The sequence below is a fragment of the Podarcis liolepis genome, assembly GCF_965112155.1.
Source record: "Podarcis liolepis genome assembly, chromosome: 10".
Classification (NCBI taxonomy): domain Eukaryota; kingdom Metazoa; phylum Chordata; class Lepidosauria; order Squamata; family Lacertidae; genus Podarcis; species Podarcis liolepis.
This window is the reverse complement of record NC_139562.1, coordinates 63,095,077-63,122,879: the sequence shown is the minus strand read 5'-3', so window position 1 is coordinate 63,122,879 and position 27,803 is coordinate 63,095,077. Positions and strand designations below refer to the sequence as shown.

At 40.6% G+C, this 27,803-nt stretch overlaps 2 protein-coding genes across 4 annotated transcripts in view; one reads left to right on the top strand and one right to left on the bottom strand.

Annotated features, from left to right (window-relative positions):
- The window catches only part of MOV10L1 (Mov10 like RNA helicase 1), a 40,496-nt gene extending 34,732 nt beyond the window's left edge, over positions 1–5,764 (bottom strand). Inside the window, exon 1 of the mRNA XM_083463383.1 lies at positions 5,572–5,764. Coding sequence (XP_083319509.1) covers positions 5,572–5,659 — 88 coding nt within the window. The 5' untranslated portion in view covers positions 5,660–5,764. The remainder of the gene's footprint in view (positions 1–5,571) is intronic.
- Positions 5,765–5,809: 45 nt separating this feature from the next.
- On the top strand, positions 5,810–27,323 carry MLC1 (modulator of VRAC current 1). Of its 3 annotated transcripts, XM_083463735.1 has the most exons (14): positions 5,840–5,974; positions 7,103–7,172; positions 8,933–9,070; positions 9,941–10,124; positions 15,198–15,287; positions 16,903–16,956; positions 17,083–17,184; positions 17,863–17,964; positions 20,415–20,486; positions 20,600–20,716; positions 22,141–22,197; positions 23,282–23,404; positions 25,438–25,605; positions 26,697–27,323. In XM_083463735.1, exons 4-14 carry the CDS (start codon positions 9,945–9,947, stop codon positions 26,769–26,771), a joined length of 1,140 nt encoding a protein of 379 aa, XP_083319861.1. In that variant the 5' UTR covers positions 5,840–5,974; positions 7,103–7,172; positions 8,933–9,070; positions 9,941–9,944; the 3' UTR covers positions 26,772–27,323. The 3 variants fall into 3 exon arrangements, with proteins under 3 accessions (XP_083319862.1, XP_083319860.1, XP_083319861.1); XM_083463736.1 differs by lacking the exon at positions 7,103–7,172 and having other exon boundaries at positions 5,810–5,940; XM_083463734.1 differs by lacking the exon at positions 7,103–7,172 and having other exon boundaries at positions 5,816–5,974.
- The last annotated feature ends 480 nt before the right edge of the window (positions 27,324–27,803 follow it).

Sequence of the window (27,803 nt, the reverse complement as noted above, 5' to 3'; positions counted from 1 at the left end):
TTTCCCATAGGAATGCATTGAAAATCAATTAATGCGTTCCTAGGGAAACCGCCTTCAGACCAGGTCCGGGGACAGTCTGTCCCCAGACCTCTTCTGAAGGCTGGGGGGGGGGGACAAGGGCTTTTCTTCCCACCCCCAGCATTTTAAAAAACCCGGGACAGTGGAGGACTTCTCCGCTGTCCGGGCGATCTTAATATGCTGGCGGGCGGCATTTTAAAATCGCCCCGGGACAGCGGAGGACTTCTCCGCTGTCCGGGGCAATTTAAAAGCCCCTGGGAAGGCAGGCAGGGGGGGACAAAGACTTTTGCCCCCCGCCAGCCTACAGAAGAGGTCCTGGACCTCTTCTGAAGGCGGGCGGGGGCGAAAGTCTTTGCTCCCCCCCGCCTGCTTTCAAAAGCCGTCCGGGACAGTGGATAAACGCGCTGTGTTTCTCCGCTCTCCCGGGAAGGCAGGCAGGGGGTAGCAAAGACTTTCGCCCCCCGCCCGCCTTCAGAAGGTGTTCCCTCCCCGCTGCCCGGCTTCGGAGCATCGTTCCGAAGCCCGGCGGCGGGGGCAGGTGTTCCCTCCCCGCCGCCCGGCTTCGGAGCATCGTTCCGAAGCCTGGCGGCGGCGGGAGGAGGCGTTCCCGCCCCACCGCCCGGCTTCGGAGCATCGTTCCGAAGCCCGGCGGCGGCGGGAGGAGGCGTTCCCGCCCCACCGCCCGGCTTCGGAGGAGGTCCGAGGACAGTGGGGAAGACGCGCTGCGCTTCCCCGCTGTCCCGGATATTTCCCTATGGGCTGTCGTCTTGCGAAGCAAGCCCATAGGGAAATTCGTCTTGCGAAGCGCCTCCAAAACGGAAAACCCTTTCGTCTAGCGGGTTTTCCGTCTTGCGAGGTACCACTGTATAACCTTTCCACATTGGGGAGGTAATCCTAAATTTGTTTTATGAACCCCAACATGGAATTCAGTTTTTTCACAGCATACTGCACATTGGGCCAACTTCTTCAACAAACTATCTACTACAGCCACAGAGTCTTGTTACTTTTTAGTCACTGCCAGTTCAGACCTCATTACCACATACATAAAATTGGGATTTTTTTGCCCCAATGTGTATCATTTGTAAAGGCTTGTAGACATTCAGTGTTGCACTCAGAGTTGTTGCAATCAATGTCATTACTAACTTAAATGTTCATCAATTTCAACAGGTTTATCTGAGTAGGACTTAGCTGGATACACTCCTTGGCACTTGTGGCTACCTTCTGTAATCATGCTATCAATCAGCAGGCCATATTCACAGACAATGCATTTGGAATCCAGATATAAAGCTGCCATAATTGTTAGCAGCCTAGTAATTAGAAAAAGGAAAAATGCAGAAGAGGAACAATTTCATATAAATTCTCCTCCTCCCCCTGAATCAACTTGAGCACTGAGACATTCTCATGTTGACAGTCATTTCTATGCATGGTTGGCGAGTATATGTGTGAGATTGAGATAACACTGTCAATCTCACTAGATAAAGTAATGTCTAGCTACAACTACAAAGACCCACAATTTAGAAGAGTGCCATGAATTATAGAAACTAAGTAAGACTGATGAACACTGAAGAGAATTCCCAGTGAATATGTGTGATGATATTTCTTAAGCGAATATTTCTTTTGTAAAGCGAAAAGGCTAGCTTCAAAGAGGAGCACACACCTTTCAAAAACACATAATTTGTATGACAAAAATTATGTGTTTACTATATCCTTGTATTTAAGCAGTGATAGGCAATAAGGAATCGCATGCAAGCAAGTACATGGACTTCTATATTGTATATGAGACTGAGTGGAGAAGGGACAGAGTTCTTCATCCCTCCTCTACAAGCTTCCAGCAGGCTAACCAGGCTCCCCCCCCCCGAAGGCTAGTAACATTAATGGGCTTATTTACAAGCCTGGTTTACAAACAGCTACTCACTTTTTGAACAAGTAATGTTTACATGGACTCTAGCTGTAGTCACTTGAAATGTCAGCATTATTGTGGGGTGTGTATGTAGTAATATTCACAGAACTATACTTCTTAGAAATTCACTGATTACTAACAGTAAACATCACATGACAAATAGAACAAACACAAAAGTTGAACACAAATTAGGCAACAAGTAGGAATCATTCCCAGAATATGTAGAAATATAGAAGCCTAGAATGTTAGTAGATTTCTTAGAAAGGCTCTTTTGTAGCCAAGAGGAGCAAATTCTTAAAGGAATCTATTCCAGATTTCCTAGTACAGGCTTTGTTGTTGTTAACTTATTTTCAACAAGTAAGTAAAATAATAAATATATGAGGGGTGGTCAACTTGGTTTCTGCCAATAGCTGTGGCCTACAACCAGGGCCCACCAAAACATTTTGGCACCTGAAATGAAGGAAGAAAGAGCCAGTGAAAATCTCCATCAGCAACAAGGGTGAAGATGGGGAAATAAAGCTCTACATCAGGATCTCTCTCTCTGTGTGATACCTTGCTCTGTGCACTTGTAGTTATGTACTTTTTATTTTTCAATAAAGAATATAAAATTAAGAAATAATATCTACAACAGGATCTGCTGCCTGAGGTGGTCACCTAACCTTGCCTCCTGGATGGGCCAGATCTGACTACAACTCCCAAGATCCCTCAGCAGCTGAATTTGGAGGGAACAGCATTGTCTACAGGATGATAATAATAATAATAATAATAATAATAATAATAATAATAATAATAATAATAATAATTTATTATTTGTACCCTGCCCATCTGGCTGGGTTTCCCCAGCCACTCTGGGCGGCTTCCACAGAAACCAAAAAATACACTAAAATACCACACATTAAAAACTTCCCTGAACAGGGCTGCCTTAAGATGTCTTCTGAATGTCAGGTAGTTGTTTATCGCTTTGACATCTCGTGGGAGGGCGTTCCACAGGGCGGGCACCACTACCGAGAAGGCCCTCTGCCTGGTTCCCTGTAGCTTTGCTTCTCGCAATGAGGGAACCGCCAGAAGGTCCTCGGCGCTGGACCTCAGCATCCGGGCAGAACGATGAATGGATTCTCTTTTCTAATAATAACAGTAATAAATTAAAATGCCCCTTAAGACTTTTAAGTGATGTATACAAGAACCACTATTCTTGGGACAGAGATCTCAAGGCAACGAGTCATTATTATAATAACCTGGGATCTCTGGATAAAGGACGGTACGTAAACTGAATAGCTAATAATTATGGGATACCACAGTTGGGAGAGAATGAGACTCTTTTTTATCTAAGATTTATTTGGTTTTTCAGATTAAAATTTTACAGTCACATATTCAACATACAACATAGAAATAAGATTCCAAGGAATCTCTTGCAATTCCCTACTCCCCTTTGTTAATCATTTCCTCCTGCATCTTTTGTGATAATCCAAATCTTTTATCCCTCCATTGTGTCCAAAATTCACCATTAAACGACGAGTGACATTCCAATCCTACTTTTACCCATTTACAGACTCTCAATCTGAGGGTCATGGGTTCAAGTCTCAGGTCGGGCAAAAAGATGAGGCTGGACTAGATGGTCATTGTTCCTTACCTTTCCCACCCCGACCTGGCCACAGTGATCCATGCGATGGTCACCTCCAGGCTTGACTACTGTAATTCACTCTACGTGGGGCTGCCCTTGAAGCTGTCCCAGAAACTCCAGCGGGTGCAGAATGCTGCAGCGAGGCTCCTCACGGGGTCTCTGGCTTGGGAGCATATTCATCCAGTGCTTTTCAAGCTGCACTGGCTCCCGGTATAGTACAGGGTCAGATTTAAGGTGCTGGTTTTGACCTTTAAAGCCCTTCACGGCCTAGGACCCTCATACCTACGGGACCGCCTCTCCCGGTATGTCCCACGGAGAGCCTCAAGCTCCATAAATAGCAACACCCTAGTGGTCCCGGGCCCTAAGGAAGTTAGATTAGCTTCAACCAGAGCCAGGGCCTTTTCCACACTGGCTCCGGCCTGGTGGAACGCTCTGCCTCATGAGACCAGGGCCCTGCAGGATCTGATTTCTTTCCGCAGGGCCTGTAAGACAGAGTTGTTCTGCCTGGCCTTTGGCTTGGAGCCAATTTGATTCCCTCGCCCTTTCTTTTTCCTTTCTCCTCCTGTGATGAGGCTGCATTTTTATATTTTTATGTTGTATTTTAATCTTGTTTTTAAGTTGTATTCATTCAACTTGTTTTTATTATTGCTTGTTAGCTGGCCTTGGCTGGGGAGGGCGTGGTATAAATAAAAATTATTATTAATTATTATTACTATTATTATTATTATTATTGTGGTGCCTTCCAACTCTACGACTCTGTGACCCTATAAAGCCTTTTTGTAAAAAAATAATAATGAGGTAACTAATGCCAAAAAATAATAATGAGGTACCTAACGCCAAGAAAGGCATCAGTGAAGAGTAGCAGATGGAAATGATGGACTTTGCGAACTGGCGAAGCTGACGGGAAAAATCCCAAACCAACACAATCAAGTATTCCAAAATACTTTTTGGAAACCCAGCCAGATGGGCGGGGTATAAATAACAAATAATAAAAGATTGGAGTAAATTTACACAATACAGTCATACCTCGGGTTGAAGTAGCTCCAGGTTGAGCATTTTCGGAACGTGTTACTTCTGGGTTTCGCCACTCGCACAGGCACTTAAAATTACGTCACCGCATGCGCAGAAGCAGCGAATCGCAATCCACACATGTGCAGAAGTGGGTTGCGTTCGCTTCAGGAGTATTTGAAAGATCATTGTAAGCAATTAACAACACTAGTAGGCAGGGACGCGGACTTATAAAAAATATTGGGGGGGCCCGGGAAAGCTCATGAATAATAAATAAGCTCATGAATATGCAAATAAAGTGGCGCCGCCTCCTCGTGAGCGAATAGGGGAGAGTGTGCTGCGCCTATTAATCAGCTCCGAAGGAAATTGGGTGGAGCTTTTGCTCGGGAGGGAGGGAGGGCAGGAGGCATGCAGCCCGACCCTGTGCATTTTGGGCTGGGGGAGGGGCGGCGATGGCGCTCTGCTGGAGGGGCGCCCGAGATTATTGGGGGGCAGAGCCCCCCCAAACGAATTTTTGAGGGGGCTCGGGCCCCCTCAAGCCCCATGGAGTCGGCGCCTATGCTAGTAGGGTTATCTGACGACTTGTAATGATAATTTTTTTTACCTTTTTACATTTATTTAAACTTTGAGGTGTTTTGTGATGAGTTTTATTAGAACTGGAAAATATATAAAATGCTGTGATATAAAGGTTAATTTTGATAGCCAAGAGGTGGGAGGGAAGGAAGGTGATAGGCTCTAAAGAGCCATAGAGGTAAAGGGGATAATAATGATGGGATTATATATGTTTAAATGGAAAATTAATTTAAAAAATAAAGAAAGGAATAGGGAGGGCCTGAGCAGGGACGTCAAAGGCTTTTTGTGTGTGTTTAAGGCTCCAGTCCTATGCTCGCTGTCCTGGGAGTAAGAACCACGGAACTAAACCAGGCTTACTTCCGAGTAGACCCTGAAGGAAGGACCCCAAGGAAGGGAACAAAGCTGAGCTCGGAAGGGAGGGAATGGAGGGGGGGAGTCAGTCAGCTTCTACCTCCGGCTGCCCGGCGCCTGCCTCCTTCCATCTCCTCGTCAGCCCTTCGCCAGAAAAAAGAGACGACTTTGGAAAACAGGTGGTACATCTTCTCACAAGCCAGCGAGGCGCCTCTCTTGCGCTTCCCGCGCTTTTCCGCCTCCGCCCCACGAAGCGCTGGACACCGAAAGACCGTTCGCGCGGGAGGCGGACTGCGCATGCTCCGACCCGCTCTTATAAAGCCGCGCGCTTGCGCCGGCGAGGTAGAACGCGCGCCGGCGCAAGCGCAGTAGCGACGCTCGATTTCGTCTTCCCGCTCGCGCTTTGGCCGTTGCAGAGCGATTGACGGGGGCGGCAGGTGTTTTGTGGTTAAGCCTTTCCGGTCGTGAGGTGACGCTCTACGTTTCCTCAGCAGCTCGTACCTGTACGCTGTATTGTTAACATCGGGGGGGGGGGGCAACTTGAATCAAATATTGGGGTTTTTTTGTGGGGGGGGGGCGCAGGAAAGCCCCGCCCCGCGTAATCGATCACATGACACTCTTTGAATGGCAATGTCCATCAACTTTGGGGGGGGGGGTCCTGGCCACCTCAAATATTTTATTGGGTGGTCGAGGTCCCCTCAGGCCCTAGGAGTTGGCTATTATTATTATTATTATTATTATTAATATACTGTCCTATACCCCGAGGTCTCAGGGCGTTTGACAGAATAAAATCAAAATATCATTAGCATTAGCATTTGAATTTATATACTGCCCTATACCCAGAGATGTCCGGGTGGTTGACAGAATAAAATCAAAATACTGTATTATAATTATTATTATTTACAGTATATACCTCCCTACACCTGGAGGTCTCAGGGCAGTTCACAGAATGAATTATTATTATTATTATTATTATTATTATTATTGAAATGTATGTACCTCCCTATACCCCGAGGTCTCAGGATGGTTCACAGTATAAAATATATTATTATTATTATTATTAATTATATACCACCCTATACCCGGAGGTCTCAGGGTGGTTCCACAAAATACATAATCAAAATAAAAACAGCAACCCAATAACAATCCCCACCCCCCAAAAACCTACATTTTAAAAGGGCATAGGATGCCAATCAAATCAACCAAAGGCCTGGTTCAAAAGGAATATAGAATGTATGGGATTGCATCGTAAGTCAGTCTGCAGTGTGTGTCTGGGTATATTTCCTAATGGATACATTGCTGTGTGTTTTGTAGCATTGGGGACATCAGATCCTTGTGAGTATGTAAGTGTACAAACATTGGGCTGGATCTAGATTTAGCTTCTGTGTTGGATCCATTGATATTGCTAAGCTTGACAATAGTTTTCCATCTGTGGAAAAGGAACGGGTGCAATTTTTGGCATATCCCCTCCAACCCGCTCCAAAAACTGCTCCAAATGGTTGGGGGACCTTCCAAAACAGATTTCAGGAAATGTGGAACGCAGACCTTCCCTGTTTTCCAGGGACAGTTCTGTATTTACAGAAGCCACCTCGGTTTCTGATTTAACCCCGGAATGTCCCACTTTTCCTTAGAATATCCCTATTTTCATTGGATAAATGTTGGATGGTATGGAGTCATGTGACCCCTGAGCCAAAGAGATAAGTGACTATACAACAATACAGTGGTGCCCCGCAGGACGAATGCCTCGCAAGACGGAAAACTCGCTAGACGAAAGAGTTTTCCGTTTTGGAGGTGCTTCGCAAAACGAATTTCCTATGGGCTTGCTTCGCAAGACGACAATGCCTTGCGAGTTCCTGCGGGTTTTCCCCCCCTTCCCCCCCTTTTTCTAAGCCGCTAATCCGTTTATCAGCTGATCCGATCAGCAGATAAGCCGCTAATCCGCTAATCCTTCAATGGGCTTGCTTCGCAAGACGAAAAAACTGCTAGACGAAGAGAATCCCAGAACGGATTCTTTTCGTCTTGCGAGGCACCACTGTACTTAAGTTATAACAAGCAACTAAGTAACAGAAGACATCTGAAGGCAGCCCTGTGTTGGCAAGTTTCTAAAAAAACGTTTTAATGTTTTATTATGTTTTTTATACATGATGGAAACTGCCTGGGGTGGCTAGGGCCACACAGTCAGATGGGCAGGGTGTAAATAATAAAATTATTATTAGTAGTAGTATGGAATAGGACGTCTGTATTTTCATCAGAGAAATATGGGAGGGTATGGGGAGGCTGCAGTGGACTGGCAGAAATCACGAAGAAAAGTTTCTCATTCTGGTGGAAATCTTACTGTCAACTGATCGACACTGTTGAATACAAACCAATGTTCCTCATGCAAAATCTTGTGGAAAAGCCCATGCTGCACAATGTTACAATGGAGAAATGCATACAAAACAAAACTCATAAACCCAGCAACATGGAACAATTCCCATGTGCATGAGGTGCCTTCAGTTGGTGTGATGTATGCCACTTTATGTAGCAAGTTTTAGCTCAGGTGTAACTACATAAATTGAGAAAGACTAACCAACCTTTTAATAATAATAAAAGAATGTAAGATAATATTGCGGGATGTTTACAAACATTTCACATCTTAGCGTGAAGTTGATTTTTAAGCCTGTTACAAGTTGACTAAAATTCAGAAACTGTTTAGCTTATTAGTGTGATAACACTACAGAGACAGATAAATTAATTTTTGGACTTCCAAACATATTTTGTACTTGATGAAGTATTAATTACCTTCAAAGAAATTGTTGTTGCTGTAATAGTGGCAGGTGTCCTCTTTTTAAAAGAAAGATTTAAAAATCGTTTCCCTTAAAATGAGCAAATATTGAAAGTGTGTATAGAATTGCACACTTGTTTGGGATTAGTAAAACCCATTGCATTCAATGGGATTTACTATAAAGGTTTGTCCGGACACGTAGAACGTCCACTGAAATCTGTGAAACTTTCTTCCAAGTGAACATGTTTAGGATTTAATTACCTTTTATGTTCAAGTTTTTTCCCCTCCTGTGATCACACGTTTTACAATGTTGCTAGCTTTTAAGTTAAAAGTTATATAATTTAGTGAGAACAGCTAATTACTGTACAATTCTATACATGTCTACTCAAAAGTAAGTCTTACTGAGGCTTACTCCCAAGTAAGTGTGTATAGGATTGCAACTTCATGACTATCATAAGATATAACTTGATTAAACTGTGTATTAAGTATTTTAAACATCAAAGATAGTTTGTATCTTTGTCATATTGAAACTTTTGCTTCAATTTTTGCTTGCCCTAGGACAATTATGGAATCAGCCTTGTGAGAATATGGTACAGTAATTTTCTAGTATGTTCTCTTCATTAAAATTCAGTTGGCATTTCCCTGTTCTCTGGCTTAACTGTGGTTTTTGCTGTGCTTTTGTTCCACGTATGAATAGACCTTGTTGAAAGCCAAAGTAGAAGAGCAAACTTTTCAAAGGCAGCATGAATCACTAAGCAGTGAGACTATAACAAAGTGTACGGACAACTTTACTCACAAAACTATTCAAAGTTGAATATTAATTTCTCTGTTTAATGTAAGTATAACAGATTTTAACAACTGGTAAATATGTGGTTAAGTTTTAGTAATCGGTATACTCCATAATTATTCTAAGTGAGTTGGGGGGATAAGTAAAATGGATAAGTTGCATTTATATAACAACAAACTATTTTGTCATGTCATCAAGTACTGTATGCAGTGTGTTTTTAATGCAATCCTGTACATTTAATGGGACTTACTCCCATCGGAGTATGTATAGGATTGTTGTCATAATTGTGCTTATTTCCCATTCTGTTGATAATTATGCAGAAGTGAATGTTAGGAAACTGTATTTATATATATATATATATATATATATAAATTATTCAAGCTCTTTATAAAAAGTAGAAGTTGTTAAATGGTTTGGGTATATTGAATTATACTCATTTAATGTGTTGTATGGATGCTGGCCTATATGAAATATTAAGTATAATTGTTGATTTGTTTGCACACTGGGGTTGCTAAATATGATTAGAATGTAGAGTACAGAATTGTGCACTAATTTGAAAATAGTTATTCACTGTGCAATCCTATTATACCCATTTAACTCAGTGGGACTTCTGAGTAGACTTACATAGGACTGTGTGGTGATTAAAATTGTCTTCAGTATTTAATAATTCACAATTCAGTCTGTTTTACTGTCTTGGAATGGAGTTTCAAGTATGAAAATAGTTAGGAACACAGCTTAATAATGTGATCCTAGCCATGTTAATGTGAAAGTTTTATAGAAATATGTAACTCAAAGCATACATTGAAGTAAAAAAGAACGTTCTTAGCTCAAGATCCCCGAACAAATATAGAAACAATGTAAGATTTATTGGGAACCCCAAATTCAGAAATAAAAGGAAAATTTATTTTCACTTTAAAGCACCATGACCAAGGAGGAATCTTACAGGGAAGAATTTAGTTATGACAGAATGCCAACCTTGGAGCGTGGAAAACAAGAGAATGGAAATTATGTTCCAGATATTAAATCAAGCGACCTTCAACTATCAAAGAGGTTTCATCCATGTTTTAGTTATAAAACATGGATATATTCTTTGCTGATGGGGGTAAGTATGAAATGTTATCCCGGCCTGGTCAGGGCTAAATAGGTAAGGTTGTACTGGGCAAATATAGCAGGTTAATTTTTATTACATTATTACCCATGTCATTAAATCTGTTTGAAGTTGGAAAGTTTTGATTTTCTAAAAGTAGTATTTACTGGAATTAAGTCCTACCAGTGCCAGCCTAATAATATGGCAAAATGAAGCAATTGTCACAGAGGGCGGGGTCAAAGGTAAAGGATCCCTGGATGGTTATGTCCAGTCAAAGGTGATTATGGGGTGCAGCACTCATCTCGCTTTTCAGGACGAGGGTGCTAGCGTTTGTCCACAGACAGCTTTCCGGGTCATGTGGCCAGCATTACTAAACAGCTTCTGGCACAATGGAACACCATGATCTAAACCAGAGCGCATGGAAATGCTGTTTACCTTCCCGCCACAGTGGTACCTATTTATCTACTTGCACTGGCGTGCTTTCAAACTGCTAGGTTGGCAGGAGCTGGGACAGAGCAACAGGAGCTCACCTGTTGTGGATATTCAAACCGCCGACCTTCTGATCGGCAAGCCCAAGAGGCTCAGTGGTTTAGACCACAGTACCACCTTTGTCTGGTGCCAGCCCAATAATATGGCAAAATGACAGAATGGTCATAGAGGGCTGGTGCAGGGCATGACAAACTGGTGCTCTCCAGGCTATGTTCTCATTAACCTCTTGCCTGTCCAGCCAGGTGGTGAGGGCAGGCTCTCTGCTGCCCTTTCCACTACTCCTCTCTGCCTCCTCTCCTCTTGCTCTGAGAAAAGGATAAAAGGGTCCTTCTGCAGAATGAGGCCCTCTCGGCAGGATGACCAGGAGAGTGCCATTTAGGTCCCTTCCAACCTAGCACAAAAAGAGCTTTTAAGCATTCTGCCTTGCTTGCCTTTAACTTCTGGAATTTCAACCAGTTGGTCTTCAACCACATATGGTTGAAATTGCATGAGTTAAATGTGCATAAGATGTGATCGGATTGTATTTTAAATTGTGCAGGTAGCATAAATTCAAGGTTTTCAAAACCTTTCCAACCGATATGGACTATGCATGTATAAACCACACGAATGACTATAATGTACAATGGTTACCACTGAAATACCATTCCTTAGCCTGACTTTTTTGTTTTTGTAGACCTGTTTGTTTGTTTTCTGAGTGTGTTAATAATTTTATTATAGTTCGTAGTTTTATAACTGGCATTGCTATGTGTCTAAGTATACATAGGTTGCAATCCTATATATACTCACCTAGAAGTTAATTCCACCCAGTTTTTGGCACTTGGTGTGTTTTGAAGCATGTGATGAATTTGTAACATGTATGAAGTGTTAGGGGAGGAGTGGTAATAATAATAATAATAATAATAATAATAATAATAATAATAATAATAATAATTTATTATTTATACCCCGCCCATCTGGCTGGGCTTTCCTTTGGTGGGTCACACATCATGCTCCTGAGGTAGCGTAGGTGCCACCTCATGCTGAAGGTTGTGGGTGCCTGCAACAAAGGGCTTCAGCTTTGCCCATAGACTGGGAGGGCATATATTATTGTGGGTGCTGAAGTTTGCTCCAGTGTGAGGTAGTTTGCCCAGCTTTGGTCCCCAACCTGCACTCAGCTCTCACCCATGGCTCCTAGAAGCAGTCAGCATGTGACAGCAGCCACACCCCAGGAAACAGCTTTGACTGGCCGGCCAAACCAGGTGAAGGTAGCCGACGGGTATCAAAGCCTCGGTGTGTTAGGGACTTACCCTGCATGCGAAGACAGGCTCTAGCAGTTTAAGCGAATGAGACCAGTAGTGGGTCCAGTGGTCAAAAAAGTAGAAGGTAGAAGGAAGTGAGGGGCAGATGGGAAAGTAGCCCTTCCCATCTGGGAAGTCAGCCTGGGAGAAGGAAAACTCTGATCCTAAACCTCTGCTGTTTTGCGGGATATCATTAGGAGAAGAAAAGTCCAAGGAATAAACCCAATACCAGCTGGTGGCAAACTTGTCAGCGAGGTCGAGAGGGGGGCGAGTCTTGTTGTTTGGGCAACCCAGGACCTCCATACACACTGCCCTGGCTTGCAGCCCAGGGAGGTCAGCCAACACTGCTGTTTGACTTCACCCCCAGAGGTTGAGATAGACGGATGCCAACAACAACATGACAATAAAAGTGAAAAATATAGTTCTTGATACTTCTTGGGAATACTGTGGCTATAATAATTTAAATAATATAATATGCTTGCTTATTAACAGAAAATGTTAGGCTGAAGCACTGAAGCTGCTAGCACATGGTAGTTGCAAAATAAATGTTTAGTAGTAACAGTAACAGAAACTCCTGAGGATTTCCCCTGAGTACTGTACTTTGTTTAACAAGAACTACTAAGAAAATACTTAGAATGCTTCACTGCATAGCCACAAGATGTAGACAAGCTGTCTTTGCTGAGAAGTTTCATTGTTTTGTTAAGCATGCCTGCCAAGAAAGGAGCTTATTTTCTTTAGTTAACTTTAATTTACTGCTTTAGTAAGATTTTCTTTTTCCTAAATTGTTGCTGCGAGTGACAGCTAACTGACATCTTTTGCTGAATTCTTGCTGTCAATAGAGGAAGCATCATAAAGAGTTCCACTTATTTTTATGAACATACTGAGCAATTTTAGTCTATTCAAAGACAATGATTCCAGCTAAAATATATAGACTCTACAACACTGAGATTCCCAAAGATTGCTCGTGCTTGGGAGTAAAATATACGCTAAGGAAGAGAGATGACAAGCATTAGAAGAGGCTGAAAGAAAGAATTACACAGAGACTAAGGGTGCTTTCAGGTGACCTGTTTAGCCGGCATTTATCCTGCGTTGTTTGTAGGGAAATTAGACAATGTTGGCTTAGACAATGAACATTCACTCTAATTTGTTTGCAGGGAGGCTAGACGAGGTGGTGTCAAAATGTTATCACACACTTTCCAGTGCATTTTCCTTATCACATTACAAAAGTCTGATCTTTTGGGGAAAACAAGTCTGTTGTGCAAGACCTCCCAGTCACCTATAATTGTGCAAGCAGAATTTACCTGTATGTGATTGAATCCCACCCCAAAATAGCAACAGTCTGGAACTATCCAAATAAACTGTTTGGAGTAATAAGCATTATTACTCTTACCTCTACGTTCAGTGAGATTAGGAGTGAGCAGAGGACTTGCACACACCTTCCCATTGTGTGAAGAAGGTAACAGCTGAATTTCTGTGGCATTTCCCAACATTGCAGACTCAGGGAAAATCCCGCTTTCAAATAAATGTAGGCTCTCCCAGTGCAACATTACTCTATATAGTGAGGGGTAACTGATGAATGAGGTATACCCAATATTTACTTTCGTTCTCACCATACATAGAGGTGAGTAAAAATATATTGTACAAAGAGGCCAAAGATGCAAAAGGGAGGCCAGTGGGAAAGAACATTGTGGAGGCGCTAAAACTCTTTAAGTATGAAGAGTCCTACTTAAATCCTCTCTGAGGACTGTATAAAGTGACGTGTGAAATAAACATTTTATTCAAGGATTCCCAACTTGTAGGGTAGAACTATATGAAACAGTATGGACGCAACTTACTCACATTTAACTTGTGTGCATTCAGCTTTACATGCTTGGCTTTATTTTTAATTAAAAAGGGGGCAGACATACGGGGGGGGGGGACCTCTGGGAATCTCATCCACCATTGCTAGGGTTGCCACATGGACATAACCAGAATACTGCAGTTGGAAGCAGTGTCCGGGTGGAAATCGCAAAAATGTCTGGGGAAATCTGAATGTATGGCAACCCATGTCGGCAGAGTCGTTTTGGGTGATTGCCCTAAAAAATAGCTCAAAAAACTTCCTTTTTCCTTTACTTTTGCGATTTAGCCATAAGAGCTCAACAACTTTGTGCCCAGATTTTCACTTTTTGAAATATGGCAACCCTAGCCATTGCACCCAATGTGTTTTGACTATACACAATTTTGGCTTTAGGTGCAATGCCTGGAATGTAAGTTGTGGTCTATATGGCCTCAGCCCAGTATACCTGAAGGAGCGTCTCCATCCCCATTATTCTGCCCGGACACTGAGGTCCAGCTCTGAGGGCCTTCTGGAGGTTCCCTCACTGCGAGAAGTGAAATTACAGGGAACCAGGCAGAGGGCCTTCTGGGTAGTGGCGCCCACCCTGTGGAACGCCCTCCCATCAGATGTCCAGGAAATAAACAACTATCTGACTTTTAGAAGACATCTGAAGGCAGTCCTGTTTAGGGAAGTTTTAAATGTTTGATGTTTTATTGTGTTTTTAATATTCTGTTGGGAGCTGCCCAGAGTGGCTGGGGAAATCCAGCCAGATGGGTGGGGTATAAATAATAAATTGTTGTTGTTGTTATTATTATTATTATTATTATTATTATTATTATTATTATTATTTACTGTACATGTAGTTTGGGGTTGTGAATTTGGAGCAAAGAAGCAGTCATTGGGTGGGGGAGATGAGAGGGCCTCAACTCTCTGCTTCTTTACATCAAGTTTCTCAAGTTTCTCCCCGTCTCACATATGGATCTAAACTGATATTTGGCATCCTATTAAAATCCACAGATGTAGCATGTAAAAGCAAATAGGGATAAAGTATGTACAGTTTGAAGAGCAGGAGTAGCAAATCAGGCAAGGTTAACCCCCTCCCTCTCACTTCCTGAAGTTTCTTTTCCCCAGTTTTTTTTACATGCAAAGTGTCTGTGCACAATCACACAGAGCAAGAGAAAGTGCTTGTTTGTGCGAATCTTCCCACAAATCCAATGTATTTATTGATATCTTTTTTTATTTAGTTAAATACGAACACTTCCTAAGTTGTTATTCTTTTATATTTTTGCCAAGTCATTGCATAATAGTTCTAGAACTTAGCAGCAAGACAACATGTTCTTTTGACTTATAAAGATCTTTTGATGTTTGGTTTCAGTATCATTAACACAGAGAAACAATTGTTAATGGTTCTAGTATTTTCATTTTTGAAAAGAACTGCCAATTCTCATGAAGTTGTTTAGCTATATAATTTATACTAATAAAGTAATGTCAATTTTTTCATTTCAGACTTGCATCCTTGTTACCTCTGGATTTTCACTTTATTTGGGGAACGTTTTTCCATCTGAAATGGATTACTTGCGCTGTGCAGCAGGTTCAGTAAGCATTCCTTTTAATTTCTGTGGCTGTCTAGAAATATAAATTAGAAATATAATTCCATTTTCTTATTTTCATTATGCTTCAAAAGCCTTATCTCAGATATACCACTTGATCCAGAATTAAACTGCTAATACATGCTCTCTTTAGATAATTCCTCACTCTTGATTTCAGAGAAATTGTTTGCTTTAACATAATTGGCAGCAGCTTGCCAATTAAACACTTGGTCCCCCCCCCCTTCTGCTTTATAATAGCAGAAGCAATGTTTAGTTATTGTGTGTTATTTATATTCAAATAAACAATGTAATGAAACATCACATGAGCAAATATCAGGGGCACAGAGAATCCTATAAATTTCCTTCTCTCTCAGGGTATATTTGTAAGCATGAAGCTGGGGTTGTGTAAGTATCTTTTATCTCTGGATTATGTCTTTTGAGTTTTGTTCTTAGTGTGTTCTCGTGTGCACACACACAAAAGGCCCTGATTCAGTTAAATTAGTTATGACACCAATGGGACTTGAGTGAGTTATGTCCAACTGATTCTCTTAGCTACAGTGGAAGTTTAAAAACCCAGTCCTATGCATTCTATCCTTTCTTACTGCAACATGGAAGACATTGACTTTATCAATTCATGTATATGAAGATTGCCAATGAGCAATTGACGTTTAATCTTGTGGACCGTCCTGAAATCTTCAGATGAAGAACAGCATATAAGTATTATGAATAGTAATAACAAAGGTCCGTATAGTTAAAGCTATGGTTTTCCCAGTAGTGATGTGACAGCTGGACCATAAAGAAGGCTGATCGCCGAAGTATTGATGCTTTTGAATTATGGTGCTGGAGGAGACTCTTGAGAGTCCCATGGACTGCAAGAAGATCAAACCTATCCATTCTTAAGGAAATCAGCCTTGAGTCCTCACTGGAAGGACAGATCCTGAAGCAGAGGCTCCAATACTCCGGCCACCTCATGAGAAGAGAAGACTCCCTGGAAAAGACCCTGATGTTGGGAAAGATGGAGGGCACAAGGAGAAGGGGACAACAGAGGACGAGATGGTTGGACAGTGTTCTCGAAGCTATGAACATGAGTTTGACCAAACTGTGGGAGCCAGTGGAAGACAGGAGTGCCTGGTGTGCTCTGGTCCATGGGGTCATGAAGAGTCAGACACAACTAAACGACTAAACTGCTGTTTTATTTTAAGTCAGTGGTCCTCTCTCATATGCTAAAGCCCTTGGGAACATCTTAAGTAGATCTTTGGATTGTGACTCTAATCTTTATCACAGTAAGTTTATGTTTAGGGCAGTAGTGGTAGGTAATCTGCAGCCTAATTTCAAAAGCCCTCTGCAAGTTCAGACTTGCCAGAAGAGAGTAGGGAGGAAGAGACAGAAAAAGTGGGTTTCAGAAAGAGAAAAAACAAACAAACAAAAATTTAGCCTGAAAGATAATGGATTTGCCTAAATTATCCAAAAGCTTTATGGGTTAGATGGGGCTTTTGTTGTGATTTACTATGTTCACATAGGCAAAATATGTCTATTCTATACTCAGTGGGAAATTTTATTATTCATGAAATTCTAGTTTAGTTTGTAAATTGTACTCTTAATTTTCATTAATTTCTCTCCAGTGTATTCCCTCAGCAGCTGTGAGTTTTGCCATAGCCCGAAACAAAGTTAATGTGGTAAGTACTTTATAAGCTTGGAATGACTGTTAACACTTAATTTCTTTAATTAAAGCAAAAATGAAATATTCTTAATGTGTGTGTGTGTGTGTTTGTGTGTGTTGTTTTTTGTTCTTGTTTTTACAGATACCCAATTTTCAGATGCTGTTTGTTTCTACATTTGCTATTACAACAACATGTTTAGTTTGGTTTGGATGCAAACTTGTCTTGAACCCTACAGCAGTAAATGTGAGTTCTTAACAATAAAGATAAATTCTATAATTAGTTTATTTGATATTGAGTTTGCTTATTTTGTTCTTTGTATATATAATCTTTAAAAAAGTTAATCAGATGCTACTTAGGCACTGTTTCATACCGTAATTTGCTGCTTTTGTTTTTAAATCTGAAGAGACTTTATAGGAAAATACTTTTAATGTTTTAATGCTGGCATGTGTCATTTCCGCTTCTTTCCTTGCTATATTATTATTGGTTCTTAAAGTTCAAGCAACAAATGATCAGACATATCAAACAGATTGCCAGCAATTCTCATTCTCAAAACTCTAGGTATAAAAAATTGAGCGAGCTGTTCTAGGCCTAATTCAAAAGTTGCATTTGCATTATGCTAGCCATTGAAAAACCATAACTGTGTTGATCCTGTTCCACATGGAAGGTTTGTGTGAAATGGTTCCCTATATGGTTCATCCAGTTTTAAGTATGCCAATGCAAAGCCCCTGTTTAGAGGGGCTAAACTAGAATGGTTAGCCAAACTTCATGAGAAGCCACAACAATGGTGCTCCTATGGTTCCATTTTTCATCGCAAGTGCTCCATTGCAAAGGTCATGCTCTGGATCGGACCGGGTGACATTATAGTAATTATGTTGATAAGTTTATGTTAATCTAATTTTTTTAAATATATTTTCTGCACAGATAAATTTCAACTTGATTCTCCTCATTCTACTGGAAATTTTCATGGCAACTACTGTAATAATTTCAGCAAGGTTTAACGAGGAGTGCTGCAGGAGGAAGAAAGTAAGTTTTTCCTTAAATATTTCTAAAATAGCCTAAAGGCTCTCTACAATCTCTGCTTCATATTTGCATACTGCCTCAGAAACATAGCCACTGTGATTCTGCCATATACCTATGATATCAAATGCCTGTGTACTACTGAATATTGGGGGTTTGGGGGTGTATTTATGCTGGGAAGTAACTCCTTTTTCCTGTATTTTATATGAGCATTACAGATTTCATACAAACATCTTTCTGGCAGTGAGATCAGGAGCTTCCTTTTTCCTTTCCGATAGAACATGCTACTTTCAAAGATTATCAGTCCAATGCAATCCCACTTTGTACTGGGCTTGGTGGTGGTGGATTGGACAGAGATACTCTTCTGTCTAGTCTTGCCAGTCTTCACTGTGAAGTAATGCCAGCATTATTCTGCTGGCATAGAGCTTCCTGTCTGGCTCACCAAATGGGGCATGGAGGGACTGAGCCATCCCAAGCCAGCCTCATTGTTGTCACATGATGGCGTTGGGCCTGATTGCTGCACCAGATCCAGGCTGATGCCCCAACTTTTGCCCATGTAGGTACATGCAGCAAGGATGTGGATGTAATTGTGACTCTGCCATTTAGTTAAGCCCCACCGGGCAGCGGCCAAGGTTTACGTTGCATCCTAAATCAATATCCACATTGTAACGTCTACAAGTACAGAAAATCTATTTTTGCTGTAGCAATTTTCTTGTGAATACACTGGGCCTGTATAGTTATGTATAGTTCAGACAGTCCAACATCTCCATACGATGTATTGTCTATAGCAGTGATGTCCAAACCTTTTTCAAAGAGGGCCAGATTTGATGAAGTGAAGGGCTGACCAAAGGGCCAACCGAAGTTGTTGACCTTTTTTTTTTTTTTAGGATTGAAGTTGTTGAGATTTTTTTAGGATTTTACCCCAGGAAATAAACTGCCACAGGGGCCGGATTAAACCGACCAGCGGGTCGGATTAGGCCCCCGAAATGGACTTTGGGTGTGCCTGGTCTATAGCTTTGCTAGCATATTCACCCATGTAGATATATGAAATTTACAGAACACAAGGAAACGGGGAGCTACAAAATCAAACAGCCTTATTTCACCTTAAAAACTAACAAAACTTGCTTGCAGTAGAAGAGTAAGACTAAAATTCTCAAACAATTTATTCTGTCTAGCTAACTTTAGGTAGTTGAATGATTTTTCCTCCTTTAGCACAATATGCGTACATGAGAAAAGAGAACTGAAAGCTGTGTCGGTGTTAGCACAAGGTGTTGCACAATTTCTTGGACAAGGTCTTTCACAACATCTCAAGTTGCACACTTGAACTCCTTGTTGTGCCTAGTTTTCTGCTAGCTATTGCTTAACAGTTTGCAGAACAGTGCAGCTGCCAGAATTTCTTTCATTGCACTATCTCTGGAACTAATCCCCTATCTATGTAATCCTCCCTCTGAGCAAGCTGTTTTATGAATGGTATTGACATTTCAGCTGCAGTACATCAGCATGAGTGGGTCATGTTAATGAACAGGCATATTTGTGTACATATACGTACGTGTGTAGATATGTAGATGGATAGATTTGTATATCTTGACAGAGAGAGAGGGAGAAATTATGCTGGTATGACTTGTATTTTAGTATTTTATGCACACAGATGGAAGCAGCAGGAGGTCCTTTTCACATAAAACACACACAGCTATGTGTGTTATGGGTTGCATGAGTTCAAACATGAATTCCCAGAAAGTGTTAAAAAAAGATAGAACTTTCTTTATGTATGCGACTACAGCAGCAAGGATACTTATTGCAAAGTATTGGAAGACACAAGATTTGCCCACACTGGAAGAATGGCAGATGCAATTGATGGACTACATGGAACTGGCGGAAATGACTGGCAGGATCCGAGATTTGGGAGAAGAAACAATGGAAGAGGACTGGAAAAAGTTTAAGGACTACTTACAAAAACAGTTTAAGTTGTATGAACCTTAAGAAATTGCGCAATCTAGAAAAATATCGTTCCAGTAAATTTATGGTAAACTTAAGTTACAATTAATTGATAAAAACTATTTTAAGTTAAGAAACATAACATCTGAGAAGTACAAAATAAGGTATGACACAAGGTAACAATTTGCTGATAATTTTTATTGCCAAGAACGCAGGGTAAGGGAGATGCGAGGAAGTCCAACAAGTTATACAAAAGTTATACAAAAAAAGTTATGAAAAGTTTTGTTTTTTCCTTTCCTTTTATTTTCTTTTTTATGTATAATGTGGATGTATTTGTGTGTTTAATATGTGTTTTATGTTTGAAAACTGAATAAAAATATTTATAAAAAAAAAGTTTTTAAACATAAAGTCGTAAGTTACCAAGTTGTAAGTACTTCCAATCTGCGGCTAGCTTCTACACCCAGATGACTAATGCTTGGTTAATAGTTTATTTACTCTGATCATCTTTTTCCCCCTTTTAGACGACAATGTATGATAGTGCGATCACATTGAATAATGTCAGCTTTCCAGCACGGATCCTAAAATCCTATTCAGTAAGAGATCTTTGTTTTATCAGTCTCTAAGAATCTGCTATGAATTATATATAATTTTATATAATATATTTTTATTATATAAAAATCCCAAGCAAATTCTTCTTCTTTTTTAGGTAATTGAAGTGATTATTGGAATTTCTGCTGTGTTTGGTGGAATAATAGCTTTGAATATGGATGTGCTAGTCTCAGGGCCATATCTTTCAGTAACTTTCTTTTGGATTTTAGTGGCTGTAAGTATTACATCATTGAATATAACATTTTATAAACTGTTGTTCACTTTGATGAATAACAGGTTTTTAAATGTACCATCAGTGTCTTATACATATATATTAGGAACATTCTACTTATTCTTGTAAAACTGTCACACTTTATTATTAACAGCATTTGTACACCTTTAAGTAACAACATTCTGTACAGATAAGAAAGGCTGGTACTCTTGAGCAACATTCAACCAACTACACAATGATTTCTGCTTGTGCAGTGGACTTTCCCCCTCCTCTTCCTGTGTGCACCCCTCCCCAAATCTGTTCTGGAGGGCTGGGAGAACCCCCAGAACAGATTTAGGGTATGCAGGCAGAGAGGAGAGAGAGGAAAAGGTTCCGTTGCACAAGTGGAAATCCTTGTGCTGAGAGTATGAATTAGTTGGAAGACCACATGGTGTCTTAATTTACAGGACTATTTGGAAAAGAGCCCAGGTCCTTTGTAGTCAGGCATATTAAAAAAACAACAACTAGATTCAGAAAGGTGTGTGATCTAGTAAAAATCAAGGAATATGAATCAGAAAAAAGAACAAATAGCTTGACGAGAGATTCTAGCATTTATCCAGGGTCTGTTTCCTTAGAATGAAGGCCATTGGTTATTTAGAATATGTGGTCTTATTTACACATATATACAACCTGAGTACAAGATGGAGGGACTCACTTCATTAACAGTCTAACACAAAGGCTAGCTCTTTGCTTCTTGTTCTCCTTCGCACAAGGTGAAGTGGCATTCAGGCAGGTGAGGGGGGGGGGCTTATTCCCTCCTCCCAGAAGCAGCATTAATTAGCATTAACCTGTTTCTATAGCATTATGGCTAACTATTTAGACACGTTAAAAATGTATTTACAAGTCTGGCAATGACCATTAACTTAAAAGAAACTAGTTTGATCAGTTCAGCAGTTACTTCCAGTGTAGACCATGTCTTACAGATACAAAATTATAGGTTTGGTTGGGACCCACTGGCATCATCCAAACCAATCCTTCAATCCTATATACATACAACATATTGGTGCAGATAAGAGTTTGAGATGGTATACCCCATTCGAGCTATAATCAAATGCCGACTTTTCTAGTCCCATTGAATACAGCTGGACATACCACTGAATAAATGTGCACTGGGTTACTCTTTAAATCAGTTAGGTCTGGCCAAGTTTGCTAGTACTCCAGAGGAGGGAGTCAGTCAGAGATTCTGTTGGAGTGAATCCTGCCTCAAGCAACAGCAGGAATATGTTGCCTACTTGGTGGTGTCCTAGTGCCCTTTTCCTTCCTATAAAACAACAAGAAATCATTGGAAGTGCAGTTGCAGTAATCAGTATATTTGCTAATAGGCACTGCTCAACCAAAATATATCCTGATTGGTCCTGAACATTTTCTCATATTTAGTTTCTTTTTAGTGTTTTCCCAGTGCCATTGCAAGTCATGTTGCCGCTGAATATCCAAGCAAATGCTTGGTAAGTATATTATTAAAACAGTCTGGTGGAAGCACTTCAATGAACTGATGCAATCATAAATGTTATGGTGAAAATAGGTCCAGTAGAACTTTCTGAAAACTGAACAGCAACTAGACTGATTTAACATTTCTACCATTTCAAATCTCTTCATTTGGGCCAGAGAGTGATGATATTTTTTCACACAGTTTATGAAGGAGGCATAATGGAATCATTATCTTCTGAGTGCCCAGTGATTCCTTAGTGATCTCCAACAAATTGGCTTTATAGATGTTTATGTTTCTTCAAAAACTGATTGGATAGGAAATTAATAGTGGGTCAAAATGCTCTGTACTATGTCCAAAAACATTGCAATCCTTATTTATTGCACTTTGATGCTCTCCATTCTATCCAAAATGTTACCATCTGCTACATTAGCTACATAAAGCATAGTGAGAATTCTTTACTGGCTCACATACAGTATCAAACTTTATGATCTTTTCTTTCACCTGCTCTGTTTTCTTGGCTTTTTCATACATAGTTATATCTCTCCCTATGCTGTGATGCATTTCAAAGCTGGAGAGTCTGTAAGCATTTAATAGTGTAAAGCTATGTATGTCTACTCAAAAATAAGCTCCATTGGTTTCAATGGTACTTCCTAGTAGGTGTGCTTAGGAATGCAGTCTAAGTATATCTGTAATCACTTTTGGTCCCAGCTGCGTGTGTAATGTTTTACTCTCCTTTCCCCCCATATCTGTTTTGTTGTCTTTCTCCCTTATTCACAATTATCCAAAGCACCACACAAATGGAACACAGCATGCAGTTCTTTAGAGGGGACTGGGCCTTTGTCTGGATGTTACAAATACCTTGGGTGCTCTGAATACACACTTAGTAATATGAGTTCTAAAATACTTATCAATGTAAATACTTCATACTCCTCATTCACTTTTCCAGGGACTAAGCTTACATTTTTGAATTTCTTTTTATGAATAAATTGCAACAAACTTCATTTATGCAAGCTTGCTCAGAGACACAAGAATACATACATGAATCTTTTTTTAATTAATAACAAATAGCTATCTAATCACAATTCTATGTTTAATTTTAGGTAGAAGTCCTGATTGCCATAAGCAGTGTTACATCTCCATTATTATTCACAGCTTCAGGATACTTGTCCTTCAGTATCATGCGAATTGTTGACATCTTTAAAAACTATCCACCAACAGTTAAAGTATGTATTGCTTTTGAATTACCAAGCAAACAAGCAATGTATCTTGTCAGTGTATTGTGACCAAGGCCACAATGTTCCGTACAAACTACTGCTTTCTATTCTAAATAGTCCTAACTTTTATAAATGCTGTGATTCAGGTTTTTTTTTATGTGTGACTTTGGAACACGTAGGGAGAGAAGTAGGAGTATTGTGTTATGTGCAAGCAGGATTGCTTTGGAAGCTGAGAAATTGTGAGCCATGATCAGGAGCCAAAGGGAAGCAAGATCAGAGAGGGATTGTAGCATATTTAAATTACCTATACATTATTTGGCTGCATTCTTACAGTTTACCATAGCATGCTGGCTAAGTAAAAGCTAGTGAATGTATGTAATATTTCCCCCCTGTGATATCACTTGTGCAATTTATAGTTCTTGAGATGTTTTAGAGATGCTTATGCGTTGATTGAAATCTGTTTATCTGTTGCTTGCAAATTTGCATCTTGCCAAGAACGTCAGTTTCAGGAAATAATTTCAGTCATACTGTAAAGCATAACAGGTTTGTTCTTGTGCTGTGGTAACGGAATGTGCTGGGACTCCCAACCACAGATGTCCAAAACAAAGGTCTCAGCCACTTTAAAACACGAGATACAGAAGCATAGGGTACATGGCCTTTCCCCAAGGTATTATGCTACTACTACTGTTTGAGTTTATACACTGTCCTTATTCTTGTACACATTGTAATGCATAAATTATTATTTCTTGTGCACTATAAGAAGTGGGGAAGTATAAGCTACAACTTTAGTTCCTATAATATCAGGAGATTATTTGCCAATTTATACCCAGTGTTATCAATTTAGAGTAAGTCTATGTAGTATATAAGGAGTACAGCAGATCTGCCATCATGTTTTGTGGTTTTCCCATAATTTCCCTAATGACTATAAGACATATACAAACTGTGGCCCATAGTTGCTGCTTCCTGCGAGGGAGAACTGGAAGGCGATACAGTTGTACCTTGGTTCTCAAACTTAATCCGTTCCGGAATTCTGTTCTAATACCAAAGCGTTCCAAAATCAAGGTGCGCTTTCCCATAGAAAGTAATGCAGAACAGATTAATCCGCTCCAGATTTTTGAAAACAACCCCTAAAACAGCAACTTAACATGAATTTTGCTATCTAACAAGACCACTGATCCATAAAATGAAAGCAATAAACAATGTACTGCAGTCACACAATCAATCAGTAGCTGAACTGGGTTCCATACAATCACACACAAAAAAAGAGCCACAAAAACGCAAAATAAACAGCAAAAACAGACAGACCTCAGTGTAACACTCAAAATGGAAGTGTGGCACTCAAATCGGAAGTGTAATACTCAAAACGGAGCATGTTCAGCTTCTGAAAAAAGTTCGCAAACTGGAACACTTACTTCTGGGTTTGCAGTGTTTGGGCTCTGAGTTGTTTGAATACCAAGGTGTTTGGGAACCAAGGTAGGGATGTTAGCACTGTGCAGAAGCACTGAATTGGCTCTATCATATCATGTCAACTCCCCTTTCCCTCCTGGTCAGTGGGCAATGAATCTTGCCCAGAGGCTAGGCATGCAATGGCACCCTCCTATCCAATTGCTTGAGTCCTGAGTGGGAACAAGTGCTGATCATAGCCCTTAGAGACTTCATAGGAGTTGGCATTGGGTGGGCACAGAGAGGAGGAGGAATAAGTAAAAATCTGTTTTCTTATAAGTCAAACTATGGAAAAACTTTGTAAATCTATTTCCTTTGGCATTCACATAATAAGCAAATATACACACTTGAATGTGGTATGCCTGGGCATTCACACTTCATATTGGAAAACTCATCCTAATAAATGGTGACAAAATATTCCACTGGCTCCCAAACCAGGACAGAATGGCCTTTAAGGATATAGAAGTTTGATATTGGAAGTAAGGGGAAACCAGAGCATTGCAGGTGCCTCCAGTAAATGTGGCCTTTGGAGGCACAAAAGTGTGTAACAGTTAGCATACCTAAAGGCTAAAGCCTTTTCTATGTGTGTATTTTTTTAGCAGTCTTACGACGTGCTGCTCCTGCTTCTAATGCTGATGCTGTTAATTCAAGCTTTCCTGACTACTGGCACTGTCATATTGTGTGTAAGCTTCAAGGCAAAAATGAAGATGCGGGACTCAGTGTGGGCTGTGCCACAGATGAACAAACAAGAGTACAAAACAACAGAGGTGAGGGATAATTTCATTTTAAAATTGGTGTAATTATGGAATGTTGCTGATCATTTCGGTTTCATTGCCAGCACCCATCACAGTTCTTCTTTTAAATACAGATTTATTTGTAAGTGAATGTTATATTGACATGGCTAAGTGTGAACGAGCAAATATGTGGGTTCCTAAACTGCAGATTTTGCCTACAGTGCTCCTACTGGAACTAAGCCATGCTGTCTGGAACTAAGCCATGGTTTGGCTTTGTGTTACTTCCAGACCCAGGCTCATAGTTCCAGGCAAACCACAAGCTGTAACTAAGTTTGTTCTTGGTTTACCACTTATGCTTAATCTAGGGAGAGGACCTGATTCAGATTGGGACTGCAGTAAAGTGGGAGGGGGGATTGTTTTAAGTTTTTCCTCCAATGCCATTTTCTCAATGAAAATTTCCCCCTGAAATGGCTAAATGCCCCCAAAGAGAAACTGCTACGTGCATCCAAAGCTGCCTGGGCAAACAGCAGTTGGGGGGGGGCATTTTTGGTGAAGAAAATGGCATGAAGGAAGGGGTTAGATCCCTCTTACCCTGCACTGCAGTCCCAATCTGAATTAGGCATCTTCACTGTTACTAGATAAAGGTAAAGGGACCCCTGACCATTAGGTCCAGTCATGGTGGACTCTGGGGTTGCGGCGCTCATCTCGCTTTATTGGCCGAGGGAGCCGGCGTACAGCCTCCAGGTCATGTGACCAGCATGACTAAGCAGCTTCTGGCGAACCAGAGCAGCGCACGGAAACGGCGTTTACCTTCCCACCGGAGCGGTACCTATTTATCTACTTGCACTTTGACGTGCTTTCGAACTGCTAGGTTGGCAGGAGCAGGGACCGAACAACGGGAGCTCACCCCGTCGCAGGGATTCGAACCGCCGACCTTCTGATCGGCAAGTTCTAGGCTCTGTGGTTTAACCCACAGCGCCACCTGTGTCCCTTCACTGTTACTACTTTCTTATAAAAATGCAAGACGTGGAAATGTGATCACACATCTAATGATTTACCCTTAGTCTGGATTCTTCCATTCTAATTTGTCAATAACAGTGTTTGAATTTATTTATTTTTTGTAGGTTTCCAATAACAGCATGAAGGATTTCGACAAAGAGAAGGCTTGGAAAGCTGTTGTAGTGCAAATGGCCCAGTAATCTGGATTTAGGAAACTGAAGCAGGAAAATTGCTGGAATAAGGGCATGCTAGCCTTTGCATATTCAAGTGTTATGGGCATAGTCACAAACATCATGACAGCCCTACTGACCACTTCCCTGTGGTTTCCAAATAGTAGAATTTAGTCAGAATGTTAGCACCATGCAATCTTCCTTTAAAACCTCTCTCATGCCTTTCTAATAACTTAGAAATTAGCATAGCTTCAAGTTTGCAACACAACTTGTTTCAGCAGAGTGTGTCTTTCATTTTAGAGTACTAGCATCTTAATTGCAAACCGACTCTGCAACCAGAAACTGCCAATTAGAAATTAAGTCCATCTGAACAGCTAAACATAAGTAACTGTGTGGTAGGTCTTGCTTATTGCAAGAGAACTAATATAACTGCTGGTATTCAGTTGATGTTAACAGACACATTTATAAAGTTACAAATGCGTGTCATCGTTGATGCTTTTGCTTATAAACTTCACTTTTGTAGGAGTTAAGTCCTTAAGAATTGCATATTACTTTTGTATAAAATAAACATCTTTATCACAAGTCGGTTCTAGGTGTACATTGTTGTTGATTGATGCAAAATGGGAGAAATACCCTTTATAATGAATGTGTGTATTGTCATGCATACAAAGGCACATTATTCACATGGTGACCAGGCGAATTGCTGGGAGATGAGCAGTTTTGCCCCTCTGCATCATTGCCCCTATAAGGGTGAATGTCAACCATCATTGATGGGGTGTGTGGAGTAATAAAGTATACTCAGAGATACTACTCAAGTGGGCTACTCCTGTTCCCCAAACCTGGTGCCTAGTGTGTGTGTGTGTGGGGGTTTTCCTGGTAAAATTGCAGCTGGTTTACTTTGTACTACAGTTTTCAGCGGGAGCCTGAGAACTAAGTCTGCTACTATTTGCATAGCCCTTTCTGTAATCTGCTCTGAGTACTGCTCCTTTGTTTGATGCCAGAATATTAGGGAGGTTTAGAAATGCTACAGAGACACAGAATACTTGGGCTATAAAGTATATA